This window comes from Microcaecilia unicolor, chromosome 1 (assembly GCF_901765095.1).
Source record: "Microcaecilia unicolor chromosome 1, aMicUni1.1, whole genome shotgun sequence".
Lineage (NCBI taxonomy): Eukaryota > Metazoa > Chordata > Amphibia > Gymnophiona > Siphonopidae > Microcaecilia > Microcaecilia unicolor.
Window position 1 is genome coordinate 190,993,323 of NC_044031.1, and position 19,777 is coordinate 191,013,099.

General features: G+C 42.5%; 1 protein-coding gene across 1 annotated transcript in view; it reads right to left on the bottom strand.

The window, feature by feature from the left end:
- The window catches only part of IGFBP3 (insulin like growth factor binding protein 3), a 32,866-nt gene extending 13,303 nt beyond the window's left edge, over positions 1-19,563 (bottom strand). The window contains exons 1-3 of the mRNA XM_030203351.1: positions 18,765-19,563; positions 16,098-16,315; positions 9,511-9,630 (exon numbers count right to left, since the gene is read on the bottom strand). Of these exons, the coding sequence (XP_030059211.1) occupies positions 9,511-9,630; positions 16,098-16,315; positions 18,765-19,161 (735 nt within the window). The 5' untranslated portion in view covers positions 19,162-19,563. The remainder of the gene's footprint in view (positions 1-9,510; positions 9,631-16,097; positions 16,316-18,764) is intronic.
- Between the last annotated feature and the right edge of the window lie 214 nt (positions 19,564-19,777).

Sequence of the window (19,777 nt, forward strand, 5' to 3'; positions counted from 1 at the left end):
TGCTTTAAAGCAGCTGCTTGAAAATGTGGAGCCTGAGGGGGTGCTAGAGGGCACTGCACAAGATGGCAGCATGAGGCAAGATTTGTGATGTCAAAGGGTTACTGGAAGCTGTTTTCCGCTTAACAAGCACAGAATGACAACAATCAGGCTGAACAAGTTAGACTTCACAGCCCCAACTACTCCAGGGATTGAGAGACCTAAACTGACACTGCTGGAATCATGTAAAATCACAGAATCTGATACCACTGGACACACAACTAAAGGCTATCATGAAGGAAATTTAGGGAAAGAGAAAGGGGATGGGATTTGATATACTGCCTTTCTGTAGTTACAATCAAAGTGGTTTTACATATTGGTACCTATTTTGTACTTGGGGGCAAATGAAGGGTTAACTGGCTTGGCCAGTCACAAGGAGCTGTAGGGGGAATTAAACCCAATTCCCCAGGTTTTCAGGCCATCCAAATTTTACAAGTAAAAGCGATCTTGAAAGACAATGTGGAAAGTATCGCAAAACTGAGGGTATCACAAAATTGAAAAGTAGCAGTGCACACTCAACTGAATACCACCACGAAGTATATGCAGAAGTTGGAGACTGTCAGTAGACTGCACTCACAAAGAACCTTCAGAGGTAAACGTTAAAGCCCTCAAAGCTCAAGTGGGAGTTTGAGGACCAAAATAATTGAGTGCAATGGAACAACCTGAAAAATCTTAGGCCAACTTGAGGCTATAAGGAAGGTAATCCTGTTGAGTGCATTGAATTGCAGCTGCCCACCAAGCAAAGCCTTCAGTTTGATTTGCACTTGAAATTGAATGGGTGCATCATACTTCACAATGCTATGCACCCACAGCCAATGATTACAGGAGTACTAAGTTATATTTTATTATTTATTTACAAAACTTTCTATACTGCTCTGACTATTAGAGCAGATTACTGTAAAGGCTCAAATAAAGAAGGCAAAAGGAACTCCATTAAAAAATAGGAAAGTAACATAACATGGAGGGGCATAATTGAACGAAAACGTCTATCTCCATGGGCGTTTATCTCCGAGAACGGGTCCGTGAAGGGGCGGACCGAACCGTATTTTCGCACAAAATAGACGTCCATGTTTTATTCGACAATTTGTGAGCTGGGCGTTTTTGTTTTTCAGCGATAATGGAAAATGAAAGCGCCCAGCTCAAAAACGAATAAATCCAAGGCATTTGTTCGTGGGAGGGGCCAGGATTCGTAGTGCACTGGTCCCCCTCACATGCCAGGACACCAACCGGGCACCCTAGGGGGCACTTTTACAAAAACCAAAAAAAAAAGGTAAAAGAGCTCCCAGGTGCATAGCACCCTTACCTTGTGTGTTGAGCCCCCCAAATCCCCCTCAAAACCCAATGCCCACAAGTCTACACCATTATTATTGCCCTAAGGGGTGAAGGGGGGCACCTACATGTGGGTACAGTGGGTTTGGGGGGGTTGGACGACTAATAAGCATTAAGCAGCACAATTGTAACAGGTAGGGGGGGATGGGCCTGGGTCCACCTGCCTGAAGTCCACTGCACCCCCTAACAACTGCTCCAGGGACCTGCATACTGCTGCCAGGGAGGTGGGTATAACATTTGATGGTGAAAATAAAAAGTTGTGAAACATCATTTTTTTGTGGTGGGAGGGGGTTAGTGACCACTGGGGGAGTCAGGGGAGGTCATCCCCGATTCCCTCCGATGGTCATCTAGTCTTTTAGAGCACTTTTTTGGGACCTGTTCGTGTGAAAAAAGGGTCCAACAAAAGTGTCCTAAATGTTCGCTAAAAACGCCTTTATTTTTTCGATTATCGCCCTAACGTGAACATCTCTCCTCGGCCGATAACCACGCCCCAGTTCCACCTTCGCCACACCTCTGACACGCCCCCATCAACTTTGTCCGCATCCGCGATGGAGTGCAGTTGAAAACGTCCAAAACTGGCTTTCGATTGTACCGATTTATTCGTTTTTGTGAGATAAACGTCTATCTCCCGATTTGGGTCGAAATCTAGGCGTTTTTCTCTTTCGATTATAAGGTGGATAGTAACATAGTAGATGACGGCAGAAAAAGACCTGCACGGTCCATCCAGTCTGCCCAACAAGATAAACTCATATGTAACAATCAAGCAAAAGAAAAACTAACTAGGAGAGAAAAGGTAGAGGTGGGCAAGAAAAGATCGAACAAGGGTAGGGTAAAAAGGATAGCGTAGTAGGTGCCTATCAATTAGACAATCTCACCGATTGCCTGCAGAAAAAGCCAGGTTTTTAAGCCTGTTTTAAAACTCTTAAAAGAGCTATTACCATGTAAGGTGAGGGGTAAGTTGTCCAAAGTATGTGGGGAGAGAAAGAAAAATGCTCTGTGTCTTGTAGATTCTAGGTAAGCTAACCTTGAACTATGGTCGGAATGGTGAGCCCTTAAAAATTTTACAATTTCCAAAATCTAGAGCGTCAATAAAATTTCAGACTTATACCACCCAAAATGTCTTAGGCCTTAATGCTGCCACAGCACACTGGTGTAAACAGCTCTTGGCACTGTAGGAGCAATTGAAGCATACTGGAGCAAGATATGAGAGTTACTATACATAATGCCACAAAGAGCTTTGAAGAACCAAGAATGTCTCTCTCAGATGTTGGCAGCAGATATGAAGATTAAATATTTGTGCAAGGACTCTGTTTTGTTCACATCAGCATGGGTAATCCCCGCTAGAGCTCCAGAACTTGGGGATGTGTAAGCTATATGTTTGGTTACTTATATGCTGGATATGGTAGAGAGATATTAATATCCATAGTTATCCCAATATGTTTATGATACTGTATTGTAAAATTTGATTCTTACAACAAATTACTTTCTTATGCATTGTTATGTATCCTATACTGTTTATTGTAAGCCACATTGAACTCAAACTTGTTTGGGATAATGTGGGATAGAAATATCACAAATTAATAAATAAATAAATGTATCATATGAGTGGATATATAGAACTTCCATGTAACTTGGGCCCTGTGATGTTCGAGCTTGCTTGCGCTTACTCCCCACGCCCCAGTATTTGTCTGGTTGCCTATTTTGGCATTAGTCTGGTTGTTGACAGAGTGCCTTATCTGTTTGTATTTCAACTTCTATAATCTTAAAAGCTGGCATCCTCCACTTTTATGTATTAGTCAAAGTAAAATCTCTAATTGTCCTCAGAACATTGAGCTGTGGGTTTGGTGCTTAATTAATGGATTTACAAAAGGCTCAACAATCTGATTAAAAAAGAAAAAGATATTACGTTATGTTATGTAAAGCTACTGTAGATATCATAAAGAATCACTGAAACTGGTTGACAATCATTATAAGCTGTTGGGATTTTCTCCAGCTGAAGGCTGAAAAAATGGTGTGGCAACCCTTTAAGTCCGTTCCTTATACACTTATTTCCAGCGATGAAGATCAAAGAGGACCTAAAGTGGAGTCCACTGTAAAAACTGGCAATATCACATTTTGTACTTTCAACATTTATGTTCCCATGGCCGATTCACAATCCTTTATCGAGAGGCTTGCACAGCAACTACAACACTGTACTTCACTTTGGTTGATTGTTAGGGGTGATTTTAATCTACCATCTGACTCTCTCCTTAAGTAGCCACTTTTGTACTATTCCACTCCCCAAAGTTCATATAAATGGTAATTGCATCACTGGGCCTGGTGGACTTGTAGTATTATTCAAAATCCCAAGGATAAAGACTTTATATTTTACTCACTTCCACATAGGATGGTTGGACTATTTATTCATTATGAAATCAATGTTTCTATTTCTGCAAACAACAAGCACACAGACCATAACGCTGTCAGATCGTGTGGCTATCACTCTCTCTCTCTTTGGAGACAACTTCTTCTCAGTCTACTTATAGACAATGGAGATTTAATACTACTTTGCTGGCCTAAGAGGAATTTCTTGGTTATCTTAAGTCTGAGTGTCAAACATATTTCCAGTGCAATTCAAGGTCCAACACCTCTCTTATAGATTGGTGGGATGCCTTTAAGACTTTTATCCATGAGATCGTTCAATCATATGTTAAAGGCCAGTGGAAAAAATAACAGGAGGAGCTCAACTCTACGGAAAATAAAATTATAACCCATGAGCAACATCTGATTCGTACTAAGAATCAATCCTTGCATTTTGATCTGCATAAACTAAAATGTAGACAGACAAACACAGCAAGGGTGACACGAAGGATGATGCAGAAAAGACATGTCCAGTGGACTAAAAAGTTCACATCAGGTGCTTTATTTAAGAACAAGTGGACTTGACATGAGTCATGTTTCGGCCGCAGAGGCCTGCCTCAGGAGTCCCTGTAAGTTATAGTTGTATGGCATATAGCGTTCTGCAAAACACGAAGATACAAGTCCTTAAACAAGTATTTAAAAACACTAGAGTAATATTGAACAACGGCGCTGGTTTAGGCAATTAATTTTATTATTATTTTATGAAAACAATCCAGTTACCCTCAAGGCACTTAAGGGACGAACTTCCCAGAAAAATCACTGAAAAAAATAAAATCAAGGAGATGTGCAGCAGTCAGTGAAGGAAAGGGAGATGTGAAGGCAGGAAAACCAGCTGACAAGAGCTTCTAGGAGATACTCATGCCATCCAGCCCATTGGCCAAGATGGACATATCTATCAGCAAAAGGTTAGCTCAGATCTTTGCAAGTAATCTTAGCCCTGATGCAATTAAATTCTGGGCTGCCATCTACGGCAACCATTGGTCACCTCAAATGGATTCGATGTACTTCACAACAGAATGGGACAAAAGATGCACCACTATACTAAATGAAACAGCCCACATGAAACCCGGGACAGAAAAATGGTTCAACGATACTCTGAAAGAATAAAAAACCCAATGCAAAAGACAAGAACGAACCTGGAAGAAAAAACAACCCGAAACCACCATATATCTGCATGGAGGGAGGGAAGCACAAAAAAAGAACAAGAACAGAATTAAAATGGTTAAGAAGAAATTCTACAAAAAACAAGCAGGTTCAGATTTAAAGACTTAAAGAAACTCCACAAACTTGCAAATAACCTACTAAACACCAAACCTTTCAACACTGGGAACAACGACCCAACACCAGCACAAGAAATGGCTAGATATTTTGAAGAGAAAATCATCAATTTAAGGAAGAGCCTACCACAAACCAACACTGACCCTGAAAACCTAATAGACGAACTTGATCAGCCCCCAAAGGAATCACCAACAGACAGAACCCTGGACTACCTTCGTCCATCTTACCAACGACGCGGTAACACAAGCGATAAGAAAATTCTCGAATGCACACTGTGCATTAGACAACTGTCCCAATTATATCATGAATGCTCCCCCAGACCATTATATTGGCCGACTAACATCATATCTAAACTTCATGCTCGAGAAGGACGTTTCCCAAAAGAAAAAGGCAACTTACTCTCATGTCAATCCGAAAAGACATCAAAAAAACCCAGCAAGGACACCTCAAATTATAGACCAATAGCATCCATACCTCTAATGCCGAAAATTATGGAAGGTATCGCCACCAAGCAGCTAACTGAATACCTCAACAAGTTTTCTATACTACATCCTTCTACTACAATTTGATATGTCCAGTGCATTCGATATGGCTGACCACACCATTTTACAAAGAATCCTCGACAAAATAGAAATAGGAGGAAAAGCACTAAAGTAGTTCCAGGAATTCCTAACCACTTGATCATACCAAGTGAAATCGAACTTCACTATCTCCAACCCCTGGAAGGCAGAATACCACAGGGTTCTCCACTCTCTCCAATACTATTCAACCTAATAATGATCCCCCTAGCACGATCTTTGTCCAACCAAGGATTCAACCCCTTCATATATGCAGACGTCTCAAACTACAGCCCCTTCAAAAAAGATGTATCTGAAATTAATAACAAAATCACTAACCGCATGAATATCATGGAGCATTGGGCATCAAATTTCAAATTGAAACTAAATAGGTAGAAAGCTCACTGTTTGATACTTACATCACCATATAATGACAACCATTTTACAACCATCAGTGCTATGGGTACAACTCTCCCAATAGCAGACGACCTAACGATACTAGGAATTACCATCGATCGCAAATTGTCCTTCAATAAACAGGCAGGTAACACCACAAAGAAAATGTTTCAAACAATGTGGAAACTCAAACGAATACAAAATTATTTCCCATGGGAAGTCTTTTGCTCCCTATTCCAATCCATTGTCCTTGCTCATGCAGATTATTGCAATGGAATCTACGCAGAATGCAAGGAACAAACCTTGAAACTACAAACTGCACAAAACAGAGCTGCAAGACTTATCTTTGGCAAAAACTGCTTTTCAAGTGCAAGACCTCTACTCTATAATCTACACTGGCTACCTATCAAGCGCTCATATCCTTCAAATCTGTACACTGGTCTTCAGAATATTCTTCGGCCTCTCCTCGGCTTACATGTCAGACCTAATTATCCTATCACCACGCAATGCAAATAAGAACTGAAGATCCTACCTAACCTTCCACTTCCCCAAATGTCAAGGCCTGAAATACAAAAGCATATATACAGTACGGGCTTCTCCTACATCTCCACCAAAATCTGGAACTCCTTACCAAAGAACATAAAATTCATAACCAACTATCTACAATTCAGAAAACACCTGAAAGCTCACTTATATAAAACATTTCTCCCTGGAAATACCACCTAACACAATAGAATAAAGATCAACACTCCAAATCCCCAAACCTGAATGGATCATACTGAACTACTCTGATTGAACTATACTGTCTACATCACACAGCTCCTAATATGTAACCGGTCTCTATAACGTTAACTGTAAACAGTGGTGTGCTGGAGCCGGCTCGCAAGAGCCGCTTGTTAAATTTTGACAGCTCTTGCGAGCCGGTTGTTGTTCGGGGCGAGCCGGCTCCATTGCAGGAGGTAAGCATGGCAGGAGGGCACCATGCTTACCTCCCCTCCCGCTCCCAAACATGCCCAGCGATTGCCCTTCGCCCCCACCGTCCCCTCCCGCTCCCATCCATCTTTTTAAAATACCTCCTCGCCGTTGAAGCGCCGCATTAAAGCCCTGCTGCTGCTGCCCAAGCTTTTCCTCCGTTAGCTGTAGTTCTTCGTGTGAACTTCGTGCCCTTAGTCCCGCCTTCTGACGTATCATACGTCAGAAGGCGGGACTAAGGGCACGAAGTTCACGCGAACTGCAGCAAACAGGGAGGGAAAGCTAGAGACGGGCAGCAGGACTTTAACGCGGCGCTTCAACGGCGAGGAGGTATTTAAAAAAGATGGATGGGAGCGGGAGGGGACGGTGGGGCGAAGGGCAATCGCTGGGCATGTTTGGGAGCGGGAGGGGAGGGCAGGGGAGGGAGGAGAATCGCTGGACGTGAGATGGGCGCGGAAGGGGAGGGCAGGGGAGGGAGGAAAATCATTGGACATGGATGGGAGCAGGAGGGGAGGGCAGGGGAGGGAGGAAAATCGCTGGACTTGAGATGGGAGCGGGAGGGAAGGGCAGAGGAAGGAGGAGAATCGCTGGACATGGATGGGGGCAGGGGAGGGAGGAGAATTGCTGGACATGGATGGGAGCAGGAGGGAAGGGCAGGGGAGGGAGGAGAATCGCTGGACATGGATGGGAGCGGGAGGGAAGGGCAGGGGAGGGAGGAGAATCGCTGGACATGGATGGGAGTGGGAGGGAAGGGCATGGGAGGGAGGAGAATCGCTGGGCATGGATGGGTAGAGGGGGGCAGAGGAGAGAAGACAATTGCTGGGCATGGATGGGTAGGGGGGCAGGGGAGAGAAGAGAATTGCTGGGTATGGATGGATAGAGGAGGACAGGGGAGAGAAGAGAGTTTCAGGACATGGATGGAGGGGAGGGAAGGGAGAGAGAAGAAATGCTGGACATGGAGGGAATATAGAGGAAGGAGATTAGATGAGGGAAAAGGAAGTGAGGAGAGAAACTGCACATGGATGGAGAAAATAGGCAGAAGCTGGATCCACTGTACAGTCAAGTGTGCGGAGGACCAGAAATGAAGAAGAAAGGAGGAAAGAAAAGAAATAAATGGAAAGGAAGCCCTGGAAATGGAGTCAAGGGAACAGATAGAGAGCAGCAGAATCAGATACTGGGCCAGCATGATCAGAGAAACAAAGTCACCAGACAACAAAGGTAGAAAAAAATAATTTTATTTTCATTATAGTGTTTGGAATATGTCCACTTTGAGAATCAGGTGCTGAACATTAAAAGTTTATATTTATTTACTTATTTATGGCATTTTATCCCATATTAAACATGAATTAGATTGGAACCTGGGATCATTTAATTTTTTTTTTTCCTGGAGAGAGTAATGCATTGCCCCCCCCCCCCCCCCCCCCGGCTATAGCCAGCTCTGCAATTTATTTTTTTGGGGGGGGAGACGCAGAGGTGGATGGGGGGGCGCAGAGGTGGATTGGGGGGGTGCAGTGGTGAACGGGGGGCACCGAGGTGGACCAGGGAGAGAGCCTGTTGTTAAAATTTTACCAGCACACCACTGACTGTAAGCCACACTGAACCTACCACCAATACGGCGGCTGTTACTGAAAGCCACCATATTGGAAATGCAGTTCGGGTTTCCGGCAGCATGGTCTTTTGATGAGGCATTTTGTGAAACAGGACCTGTTGAGACCTTGAGATTGCTACATACAATCAACAGAGACTGAAGAGTTTTGAGAGGTACTCTGTAAGGATCCTGGTTTAATGTGATAAGAATGCACAACTGTTCAGAAAAAGATCATCCCAGGTCTCACTTAAAAACTGTAGTAACCACTTGAATGTGACATTGGAACTCTACTTGTATAAGGATTTTTGCATTCAAGAACTGATCTCTGTTTGAGTGATCTAGAGACCTTGAACATGGGAAAACCACTCACATTTAATTTGGATGATTAGATTGCTCCAGTGAACCTACAAAGCACTGAATAGAGATAAGTAGATTTTACATATGTTGTGTTAAGAGTCATTCTTGTGAGATATACTTAATTGATGTTTGATATACTTGGATAAAGTTTGAAAAGTTTGTAATTCAAAGTACAACAGTCATCATAGTAAATGACAATAATGTATATGCACGAGAACGATTTGCATGCCTATTACATCCATTCTATGCAGATCTCTTTCATGCATATTCATTAGGGATATCCTGAACACCTGGTCTGCCTGCAGCCCTTGAGGACTGAACTTGGACAAGCCTGTTTTAGATACTCCTATTTTTCAGCGTGCTGTGTTTGCAATAATAAACAGGGCATGCACTGTTCAAGTTTCTCTACAGGAGGCTCTGGCAATTAGTGGGTGCAGTCTAAGAGTCTACAGAGCAAACAAGGAATAAGTATACATTTATATTTATAGATAAAGCGGGAAACTTATTTTTAAATAAATATTATGCAAAGAGCAGGATACAGAAACTGAAACATGTCTTCATAAGGTCAATATGAGCCTGGTGGGGCATCACCCTTACCTGCTTTTTCTTGTAGAAACCTTTCTTGTCACAGTTGGGAATATGGAAACCTCTCGGATTCAAGATGTTTGTGATCTTCAGATTGTTCAGTATGCTTTCCATTTCTCTACGGCAAGGACCCTGCCAAATCAAGCAGCAAGACAGAGTTTTAAGAAAGTGATAATCCCAGTAGAGTCTTCTGTATGTGCGATAAGCAGATCCTACTTGCTTCTTTAAACCATCGCTGCAAATCCACAGCCTCCCAACACCACACCATGTTTTTTAGCAAGTTCAGAAAGAAATGCACTGTTGCCTACAATTTTAGGAAATGGGCAAGATTACGAGTGCCTTGATGCAAGTAATATTCTGTTTTTCTGCCCTGAATCACAGGCATGAGCATGCGTCCGGATGAGTGGGGGTGGGGTTAACAGCCAAGAGGATCTACAGTCAAAGCAAAACAATACATACTGACAACCACACAAAGAACCATTAATACATGCTTTTACTTGCAGGAAAGCTGAGAAACTTTCAAATAGATCATTTACCTGGTACAAGACAAATAAGGGCAATTTCTAAGACTTTTAGAAATTGCCCTTATTAGTATGAGTACCCCCCCCCCCCCCCAATACAAAATTTAATGTTTAAAAGCATGATGTATTAGGGGTGGGGCAGATTAGGGGCCTGAAGGGTAATGGGGGAAGGGGGTTAAAGGCTGATGGTTTGCCTAGAACACCCAGTACCTTTGTACCAGCCCTGGAAGTTTCCCTGCTGCTTTCGTGCTGACTCAACTCTTTCAGTCACTGTCATTCACTCTGCTCTCTCCAGAGACCTTACACTGCCAGTTATCTACCATAAGAGCCATTGCAAGGGAAAGGTCACCAGCTGGTAACATAGAAGGTGAAAAAAAAAGTGGAAAGTTTTAGTAGCTAAGGACTCTCCTCCTCTTTCCCTGCAGGCCCCCTCTCCACCACGGAAGTTGTCAGAGAGACTGGATTTCAGACTTAGTAGCTGGATTTTCTGCCCCACAGGTGGCTAGAAACTTGTTTCTGAAGTATTAACCTGTAAAGTACACTGGGATCAGGTTTGGATGAAGAATAATCTCAAATGATTGCTGTCATTATTATTTGGCAAAGAAATCTGGAACACACCCAACATGCAACAATGAGCCAAGCATGAGGCATACTGTCTTCAGTTGATCTGTACACATCAATCTTGCCTTTAAATTATCCTACACACTGCATGCCGAAATATGAAGGGGTGTGATCAGTGCCATAAGCTTTTGAGGTTAATGCCTCTTGGGAAACCCTAATCTCTAGTTTTTTTTGACCGACATTCTACCTCATGTATCAAAAGGAAAGCCAAAAAGAATGGTGCACTCTCAGTGGGGAACTCAACAGTATAAGATGTCCAGCTCAGGGGGTGTTTTACAAAGCCATGCTAGAGTTTTTAGCTCGCACTAGAAATCAGTGTGTGCTAAATGCTGACACGCCCACAGGAATATAATGGGCGGCTCAGCGTTTAGCGCAAGCTGATTTTTAGCACAAGCTAAAAACGTCAGCGCGGCTTTGTAAAAGGCCCTCTAAATCTCTTCATTGCAAGGTAGGGAAAAGACGTTGCCTCTCAGACTGTGTGTGTAGGGAGTGAACTACCCACCACTCCCAGCAATGAATAAGTCAATATGACTGCCATGCATTGACCTATATTGCTTGGGCTCGGTTAGATCAGCAATGTGCCTTGTCCCCTCTGACAGAAATATTATCTATTTTATCTGATCAAACAACAAAACATTTATTTATTTTATTTATTACATTTGTACCCCACATTTTCCCACCTATTTGCAGGCTATTGAAAGCATTAGTGGGTTTGCTATTGATGGTGGTGCTCTACCATATGCTTCTAAAACCGTGAGCAACCAGTCCTCACATAATACTGCTTAATATTTATCGGCATACAACCAGCAGAGTAGTAGGCTTAAAGTTTGAGAGAGATCCAAGTGCAAGTGAAATGTCAGTGTTGTCTGGGATCATTTCAACCAAAGTTCAGCCTGGCACACGTGTCATAGGAGTGTATAACTTACTGTTCTGGTGCCAGCTAACATTCTGTTGGTGGTTAAAACAGTCATGTGAAAACCAAAATTCCCCTGATAAAATTCCCTGATTTCTGAAATTGTTAACAGGTTTCAGAAGCTCCGCCCACACAACCACACCCATTATTATAAAGGTAAATCTCTCAGTGATTGTAGTATTCTCTAAGTAGGCTTCATGTTAAGTTCTATGTACAGGGTGAAGCAAAAAAAAAAAAAAAAGTAACCTTTTGAAGTTTTTTTGCTGTTTTCTCACCAACTGCTTAGAATTTGAGAGTGAAATTTTACAGTTTTATTTGTTATTACTATCTACATTTATGTTCCAAGTGGCAGAATTATGTTCCAAGTGGTAGCTGCAGAATTTTTAATGCGACCACCTAGAGATTTTCACGTGTTCAAAAATGTTTGCACTGTAAAACTATCATTATTTGAAAAAAGAAAAAAAAAAAAGGGGGTACCAGTCTATGTCACAGTGACATAGACTTTTGTAAGCAACAATTTGTATTTGATAAAATGATAATTTACATGTAACTTCTTTAAAAGCATTTCAGATCAGAATGACAATCATGGGCAAAGTGTCGGCAGATGATCTGGGTCAGTTTGAAACAGGGATCGGTTGAGAAGGCTGTTAAGAACTTCCCAAAGCAACTGAAGGCCTGTGTTAAAGCTGGGGGTGGACAAGTTGAGCATTCACAGTGATTGCAAAATTCTGACACATTGTTAATTGTATAATCTGAATTTTACAGTGTTTTGGATCAAACATTTTTAAAGTGCAAAAATTGCTAGGTAATAATGCTAAAATGTCAGTAACATCAACATAGCTTCAAATAATTAAATGTTGTTTAATAGTAATACGTAATCATTAAAGTGTGTAAAATTTATCACTGAAATTCAAAACAAGAACAAAAAGTGGGAAATGGACCACAGACTCCAGAAACGAGGAGAACAAACTTGATGCTTAAAAAGGTTTATTGATCAAAGACTCGATACGGTGCTATGTTTCAGCCTGAGGTCTGTGTCAGGAGTCTAAAAACAAATATATATTAAATTCAGTAAGTAATGAATACAAATGTAAGCAATAAATAAAGGGCGACGAAAATGATAAAGGGGATGGGACAACTTCCCTATGAGGAAAGGCTGAAGTGTCTAGGGCTCTTCAGCTTGGAGAAAAGACAGCTGAGGGGAGATATGATAGAGGTCTATAAAATAATGAGTGGAGTGGAACGGGTAGATGTGAATCATTTGTTTACTCTTTCCAAAAATACTAGGAGGTATGCGATGAAGCTACATAATAGTAAATTTAACATGAATCGTAGAGAATTTTTCTTCATTCAACATGTAATTAACTCTGGAATTCGTTGCCAGATAATGTGGTAAAGGCGGTTAGCTTAGCGGGGTTTAAAAAAGGTCTGGACGGCTTCCCATACACCATTATTAAATTGATTTGGGGAAAATCCACTGCATATTTCTGGGATAAGCAGCATAAAATGTATTGAACTTTTTTGGGATCTTGCCAGGTATTTGTGACCTGGAATGGCTACTGTTGGAAACAGGATGCTGGGCTTGATGGACCTTTGGTCTGTCCCAGTGTGGCAATACTTATGCACTTGCTTCCAAGCTGGCACAAAGCTTAAACAAAACATAGCACTGTGCAGGTTCTGTAGGCAGAGGCCCACAGTCAAGTCCTACCATGTATTGCCCTGTATAACTGGAAGTCTGCCTTGGAGGGGGGTAGGACCCAGCAGCACTTGAGCGTGGGACTATCCTTCATTGCCTGTGCAGCACTAAGTTTTCTTTGATCCAGCCTGGGAGCAGGTATTTGCAACATCTGGGAAACAGTGAGGATTGCAAGATGGGGATAGGGAAAGGAATATAAAATGCTGGTCACGGGAAAGAGGGAATCGAGGAGAAGAGAACATAAAATGCTTGCAAAATGTGTGGGAGCTGAGGAATAGAGGGAAAGGGGAGATGCTGGCAATTTGAAGGGATGGGGTGGATAGAAGAAGAAAGGGAGGAAGGAGAGATGCTGGACTAGGGCTAAGGACCTTGAGCTGCCTTTTGGGGGAATGCATGGCTGAAGGTTTATGGACTTTATTAAAACTGCACAGCTTTTGTTTTTTGACTTTGAAAAGTTATAAAAGTAGTTATCCAGTATATATTTGTCAAAAAAGAAAATGTTTGATGTAGCTTGAAAAAGAATATTCTTGACATGGAGAAGGCCACATGAATAGCATCCAACCTAGCCAGCCATATATATGTCTAAGAACACCTGGAAACTGGAATGAGTTATATACATCTTTCATTTCATCTTTCAGACCTACATTTATTTACTCCTTTTAGTGCATGGCACCTAGGTGCAACGTTTAATTACAAGGTACTACCTCTGGTCAGCAATATACTCATCTTATGCATAGCTCTCTGCAACATTCTAAACCAGAGTGCATTTAGCTTCTAGTTAGAATACTGCATACTGCGGCGCCGGAGACCGGCACTGGATAATCCTTCAACTGGTGGGGGTTGGGGACCCATGCCAGCAAAACCAGGGGCCTACAGGAAATTTGGAGGGGACCAGGCCCCCGTGGCCCCACATAGCTACGCCACATCAGTAGTACTGACATCACAGCCCTGATCAGTACTATGATCTAAAGATGGGCTGTCGACTGCAAAGACATGAGAAATGTCGACAACATATATCACTGCATGTTATTAACAACCAAAAGCAAGTAGAAAAAAACGCCCCATGGCATTTTGTGGTTTTTTAAATCACTGCAATCAGTGCACACATGCACACACTATTGGGAAAAGTGTGTGCACTGTTTGAAAAACAGTGCGCCCGGTTTCTAAATAATGTGCACTATTGTAATGACATGGGGCAAAAAAAAAAAAAAAACACACACACACACACAAAGAGATAAAACAAAATTCCTGTAAACGACATGGGAAATGACACAAAATGAAAATGTTCTGGCTGCCCACCCCTATTGTGATCCGCTTAGGGATAGAGATCAACAGCCTGTAACACCGTTTAGTAAACATTATTGACCCCACAGTTCTCTTAATTGAAGGGTTTCTTTTTTGTTTTGTTTTTTTCCCTGCTGTAGAAGTAAAGCCTTCTGGGTACAAAGTTAAACGTATTTCACACACCTTACCACAACAGGCTCCTGAGGACCAGTGGGTGGAATTCAGAAGCAATGGGCACATCAACTCTCTCTCTTTTGGCATTTCACAAAAGTCACATCCTTCTCCATTTCCCTTTTAAAGTTTTTCCTCCTCTTTGGTGTGATAAAAGTCTTAGAAAATCTATCAGACTAGCTGGAGAATTCTTACTGATAAATCAACAGTGAGATTATATGAAACTTAGTTAAGGACTGTTTATATATACATACCTATTAAGGATCAGAGTTTTGAGGGCATCACAATACCAATATGGGGAACTGTAGAGTATTTAAGACTTAACCAAACCCATGGCTAAATCTGTCTGCAAGGAACATATCTGCATTTGTGCTATAAGTTATAGATTCTTAAAAATATTTTTTTTAAAATTAAATGTTAGGTCTGATCCACCTGTGAGACTTCTGGTACAGTTCAGAGGAATCCTGAATGCTACACTGTGGCACTTTTTTGGAGAGGGGTATGGTAGGGGGTGGGGATAACCAGTTTTGCCTAAAAAAGAGCTGTAGCACTGACTATAATATTTAAATTCCTTCCCTGCAGGGCTGGCTCACAGGTCCTGGCCATAGGAAGGCAGAACAGTATTGACTTACATTTCAGAAAGTCCTTGCTCAGTCTAGAGCACTCAGCATTGATTCAGACACATTTTAACATGTGCTGTAGAGGAATTTGATAGAAGGCCAAAAAACACATACTGAGTTCCATAGTCTCACGGTCATTTATATAATCTGCCTCTTGGAATACAGTCATATACCTTGGCACTGGAGGCATGACATCTCTTTCTCTCTACTGTTCTCTGTCTTTTACTTCTCTGTATGCAGGATAGCTAAATCAAAACTACTGTTGACACCACTCAGGAAATTGTTGATCGCCATGCAGGTCAAAATAAATAGAAATAGCAGGCCCTCCTATGCTCTTAAAACACTCCCTAGCTTTCAAACCCACATACAGGAGGATATGGACAGGCGGATGGGCCTAAGGGGCTGCAATACTGTCTCTTACCCCTTTAATTGTTCAAATTACAAAGATAATAAACAGAAGTAAAACAAAACATAGAAAATAAGATGATACCTTTTTTTATTGAACGAACAATATATTTTTGATTAGCTTTTGAAGGTAACCCTTCTTCAGATCAGAAAAATGTGTGGTAGTTTTCTGATCTGAAGAAGAAGAAGGGCTACATTCGAAAGCTAATCAAAAAATGTATAAAGTTAGTCCAATAAAAAAAAGTATCATCTTATTTTCTTTTCTATGTTTTGTTTTATTTCTATTTATTACCTTTAAAAGTAACACTGCTACTACACCACACCATTTTACTCAAATTACAAACAAAGCAGCTGTAGGCTATACTTACATACTCAGTCTCCAGCTTAGATTCAGAAGAAAAATTCAGAGTATCTGTGTTTTGAGGGTCATTGTCCACTTTGTAGCGCTGATTACTTTTGTTTTGTTCTTTCTGGATGATGTTGTTCTTGATGTAATTTGAACTATGACTCTGTACTCTGTGTGGGCCAGTAATGGCCTGGTTCTCTAAGCTGCTGGTGTTTCGGTCTTCTGAATCACTAGAGTTTCCTAAAGCAGGAAGGAAAGCACAACAGAAATAACAAAAATGCACTACTAAAACTGTGGCAATTTGTTGTACATTTTAAAAGAACTTAAAAACTACAGAATCATTAAAATAGTTTAATGAGCACAGTTAAATGTATTTAATAGAAATTCTATTTTTAAGTGCCAACAGTTCTCCCCCAATAGTGAAAATAAATGTCATTACTGCTGCTTGTTAATTACACACGCCCTTTTTTCTTTGGTGTAGTTTCTAACAGCCTTTTAATTTTCACACATGCCTTCCTAGAATTCAGCAAAATGGAACAAAATACAAGAGGCTGTTTCTCTCACAAGATGACTCGGCATATTCATTTCCTGGGTTCTAAAGTTAAGAATTTCCCAACACAAGAGGGCAGGCGTGTACCCTGACGCGTGAATTTTCTCAATTTGGATGCCTCCCAGAAATCTGTTAACAGCATTACCCAAATCCAGAACGGCCAAAGAATGCATACAATTTATACTATATGCCGGCTTAACAACATTAATGATTATGCCTGCGGAAGATCATTATTTCCTGAAAGCTGCAGTTATTCCTACTTTTTTTTTTTTACTGTGCCAAGTCCTTTTCGTACGTGTGGGAGTTAGGAAAGACAAAACAATATAATTCTAATAAAATGCCATTAAATCCCTACTTCATGAAGGGTAGCTGCAAGGTTAGTATTTCCCACAGAAGTCCCCTCACCTAACTGGTCATGTATGTTTTAGTGTTATTTTGATTCTGACAGAACTGTTTGGAAATATATCTTGGAACTACAGTGAATCTCCCAGCTCTGATGCAATTTTCTGGAACCAAAACACAACACCTCCTGCTTATTAGTCTTGAGCTAGCGTTTAAAAATAAATGTCCTCTCTTCCTACCATAAAAGTAAATGAAATCTAGTGCACAAAAATATCATGGCAACACAATTAATCAGCTGGAGATTTTTTTTTTAATTTGCTCTTTTGTTTTATTCATCTATCCACTTAAAAGCAAGCACATGTACTGAACATCTGGTTTCATTTTCTATATATACTGCTTTGTAAAAAATGCACTTTCTCTGTGCCATTAGATACAGGGCATACAGCTGATGGTCTAAGTTGCACTTCACAGGCAAAACACAACTTTACTGTGATTTTCACTGCTAACATGACTTGTAATACTTATTTGCAACTAAAACTGCAGTGTGAAAGATTTTACGCCTCCACTAAAAAAAAAAAAAAAAAGTAGCATTTCTCACAGCTATTCCTGGTTTCCACACATGCCCCTCAGTTTTTGAGATCTAAAGAGCAACTTCTTCCCACCCTTCCAAGCTGCAAGAAAATGCCCTATATTACAGAGCAGTAACAAGACTGGTTCACATACTCTCAATGGTAAAATGGCAGAACCTTTGCTATTTACACTGCTGGGGCTTCCTTTGCATTTTGAGCCCAAATTGCCAAGACTGTGTTAACAGATGCATTAAACTACAGCGATGTCTATAACCACCAAGAGTAAAAACTTGAAACCTCATTTTCTGGCAGAAAACCTGTGAAGAGGTTTAGTCATTTGGAGGGCTTTATCTGGAAGGAATCTGTATCAGGCAGTGGGATAGTCTTCATGCAAATCCTTGCGCCCTCAGAGTCCATAGACATTATGGACAGCAAAAATGCTGAATCACATAACCAAAACTACAGAAAACTTTCTCTTGGAGAAAATCTACCTTATATGTAGACTCTCCTCTCCCCTCCCAAAACAAAAACGCCCTCTAACCTCATTCACTATCAGCCCCTGAGGAAAGCCAGGATTTTTTTTTTTTTAAAGCTCTCTGTGTACAAAAGAAAGACTCTTCCAAACTGCATGGGAATCTTTGGAACACAACTTCATCTGTCGGTCTAAAGAACCACAAAGGCTCCCTTCAGTCGCTTCCTGCCCATCACAAACTTAAGCCCCCGTCAACCTTGCAGCGCTCAGCTCCTTCGGCAGGCGCCTTCGCCCCGGGTTTTCAAGGCCACTGTGCCACCGCCGGCCCCTGGCTGCCTGGCAGCCGGACCTCTTTAACACCTATGCCATTGTACTACTGGCAATTCAAAGCACAGAAGTCAGCCATGTGCTCTCCTGTTTTAAAAAAGGCATTTTGTTCTGCGGTAGCAGCAAGGGGGGGGGGGGGGTCTTAAATCTCCATAACGTTAACTGCACAAGATCCCGGGGCACTTTGCAACCCCTCGATGCAATATAAAGCCATTTCTGTGCACCATCAACCCATCCAGCCACAAAATAAAGTTAGCAACCTCATGCAACAGCTTGCATTCCAACAACTTTTTAGTGCTTGCTCTATCCCTGCAGCGACGGCACAACGCAAGTAGGGAAAACTAGTGATCACCGCTCTGCAGAGCGAAAAGGGGCCACAACGGATTTCTGGGGCACATGCAAAGCCGCGATCCCCCTGCAGCGCCTTACCTGCAGCGACGTGAGGTCCTCCCCCAGGCTGGGAGCCCTGCTGGCGGCTCTCCGTGTCGTTGGCGCAGACGCCCCTGCCCTCCAGCAGCGCCTGCAGGGGCCGCGTCTCGCCGGGCCGCGGTTGGCAGCTCAGCCCCGAGCCGCACCTCTCGCTGTACACGCCGCACGGGCTGCCCTCGCGCAGCGCACACGTCAGGCAGCAGCCGCAGCCCGGCTCGCGCGCCAGCTCCGCGCACTCGGCCGCCAACGGCTTGCACTGCTCCAGCGCGCGCGAGTCGCACGGCTCGCAGCGCACCACCGGCCCCAGCCCCGCAGCGGCCGCGGCCAGCGCGAGGCGGCTGAGCAGCAAGAGCAGCAGCAGCGCGGCCGCCTCCTCCGGCGGGAGCCTGCAGTGCATGCCAACCCCGGGAGAAGGAGAGCGGGGCAGAGGGTTCCCGATCCTAACACTTGGCACTTGCTCCTGCCTTTCTAGCCCCTTGCAAGGCAATCTGGCTTGAGGCTTAGGGGGGCCAACGTTGTATTGCCCCAGTGCCCTAATTACAGCACTCCAGTTGCCAAAAGTTAGCTTCTTAAAGTCACTTTGCAAGATAATGGGGGGGTGGGGTGAGTAACTGGGAGTCAATAAATTACTCCCCAAAAGTTTTCTTCTTTGATGGTGCTAGGAGAAGGGAAATATGGATAGGTATATCTTAATCAAATAAAATAGATTCTTCTTAAAAAAATAAAATGATAAGGAAAATTAAACTATTCAGTTCCCTTCAGTTGTCTCCTATTTCTCCTAACCCCGGTAACTCTTTCCTCCATCTGTTCTCTCATTCACTTCATGCTCTGGCTATATACAGTGGCTGCTTGAGACACGCCCCGGACTCTGGATTGTGAACTACTCCTGTGCTGCGGGCGGACCGGAGCGGCTTGGCAATTCAGGTTTCGGGTTAGGGGGAGCCAGGAGGAAAGGGGAGTTCCTCCTGCTTCTGATTTGCGTTCAAGTGCATCTCCAAGAACACCCATTAAAA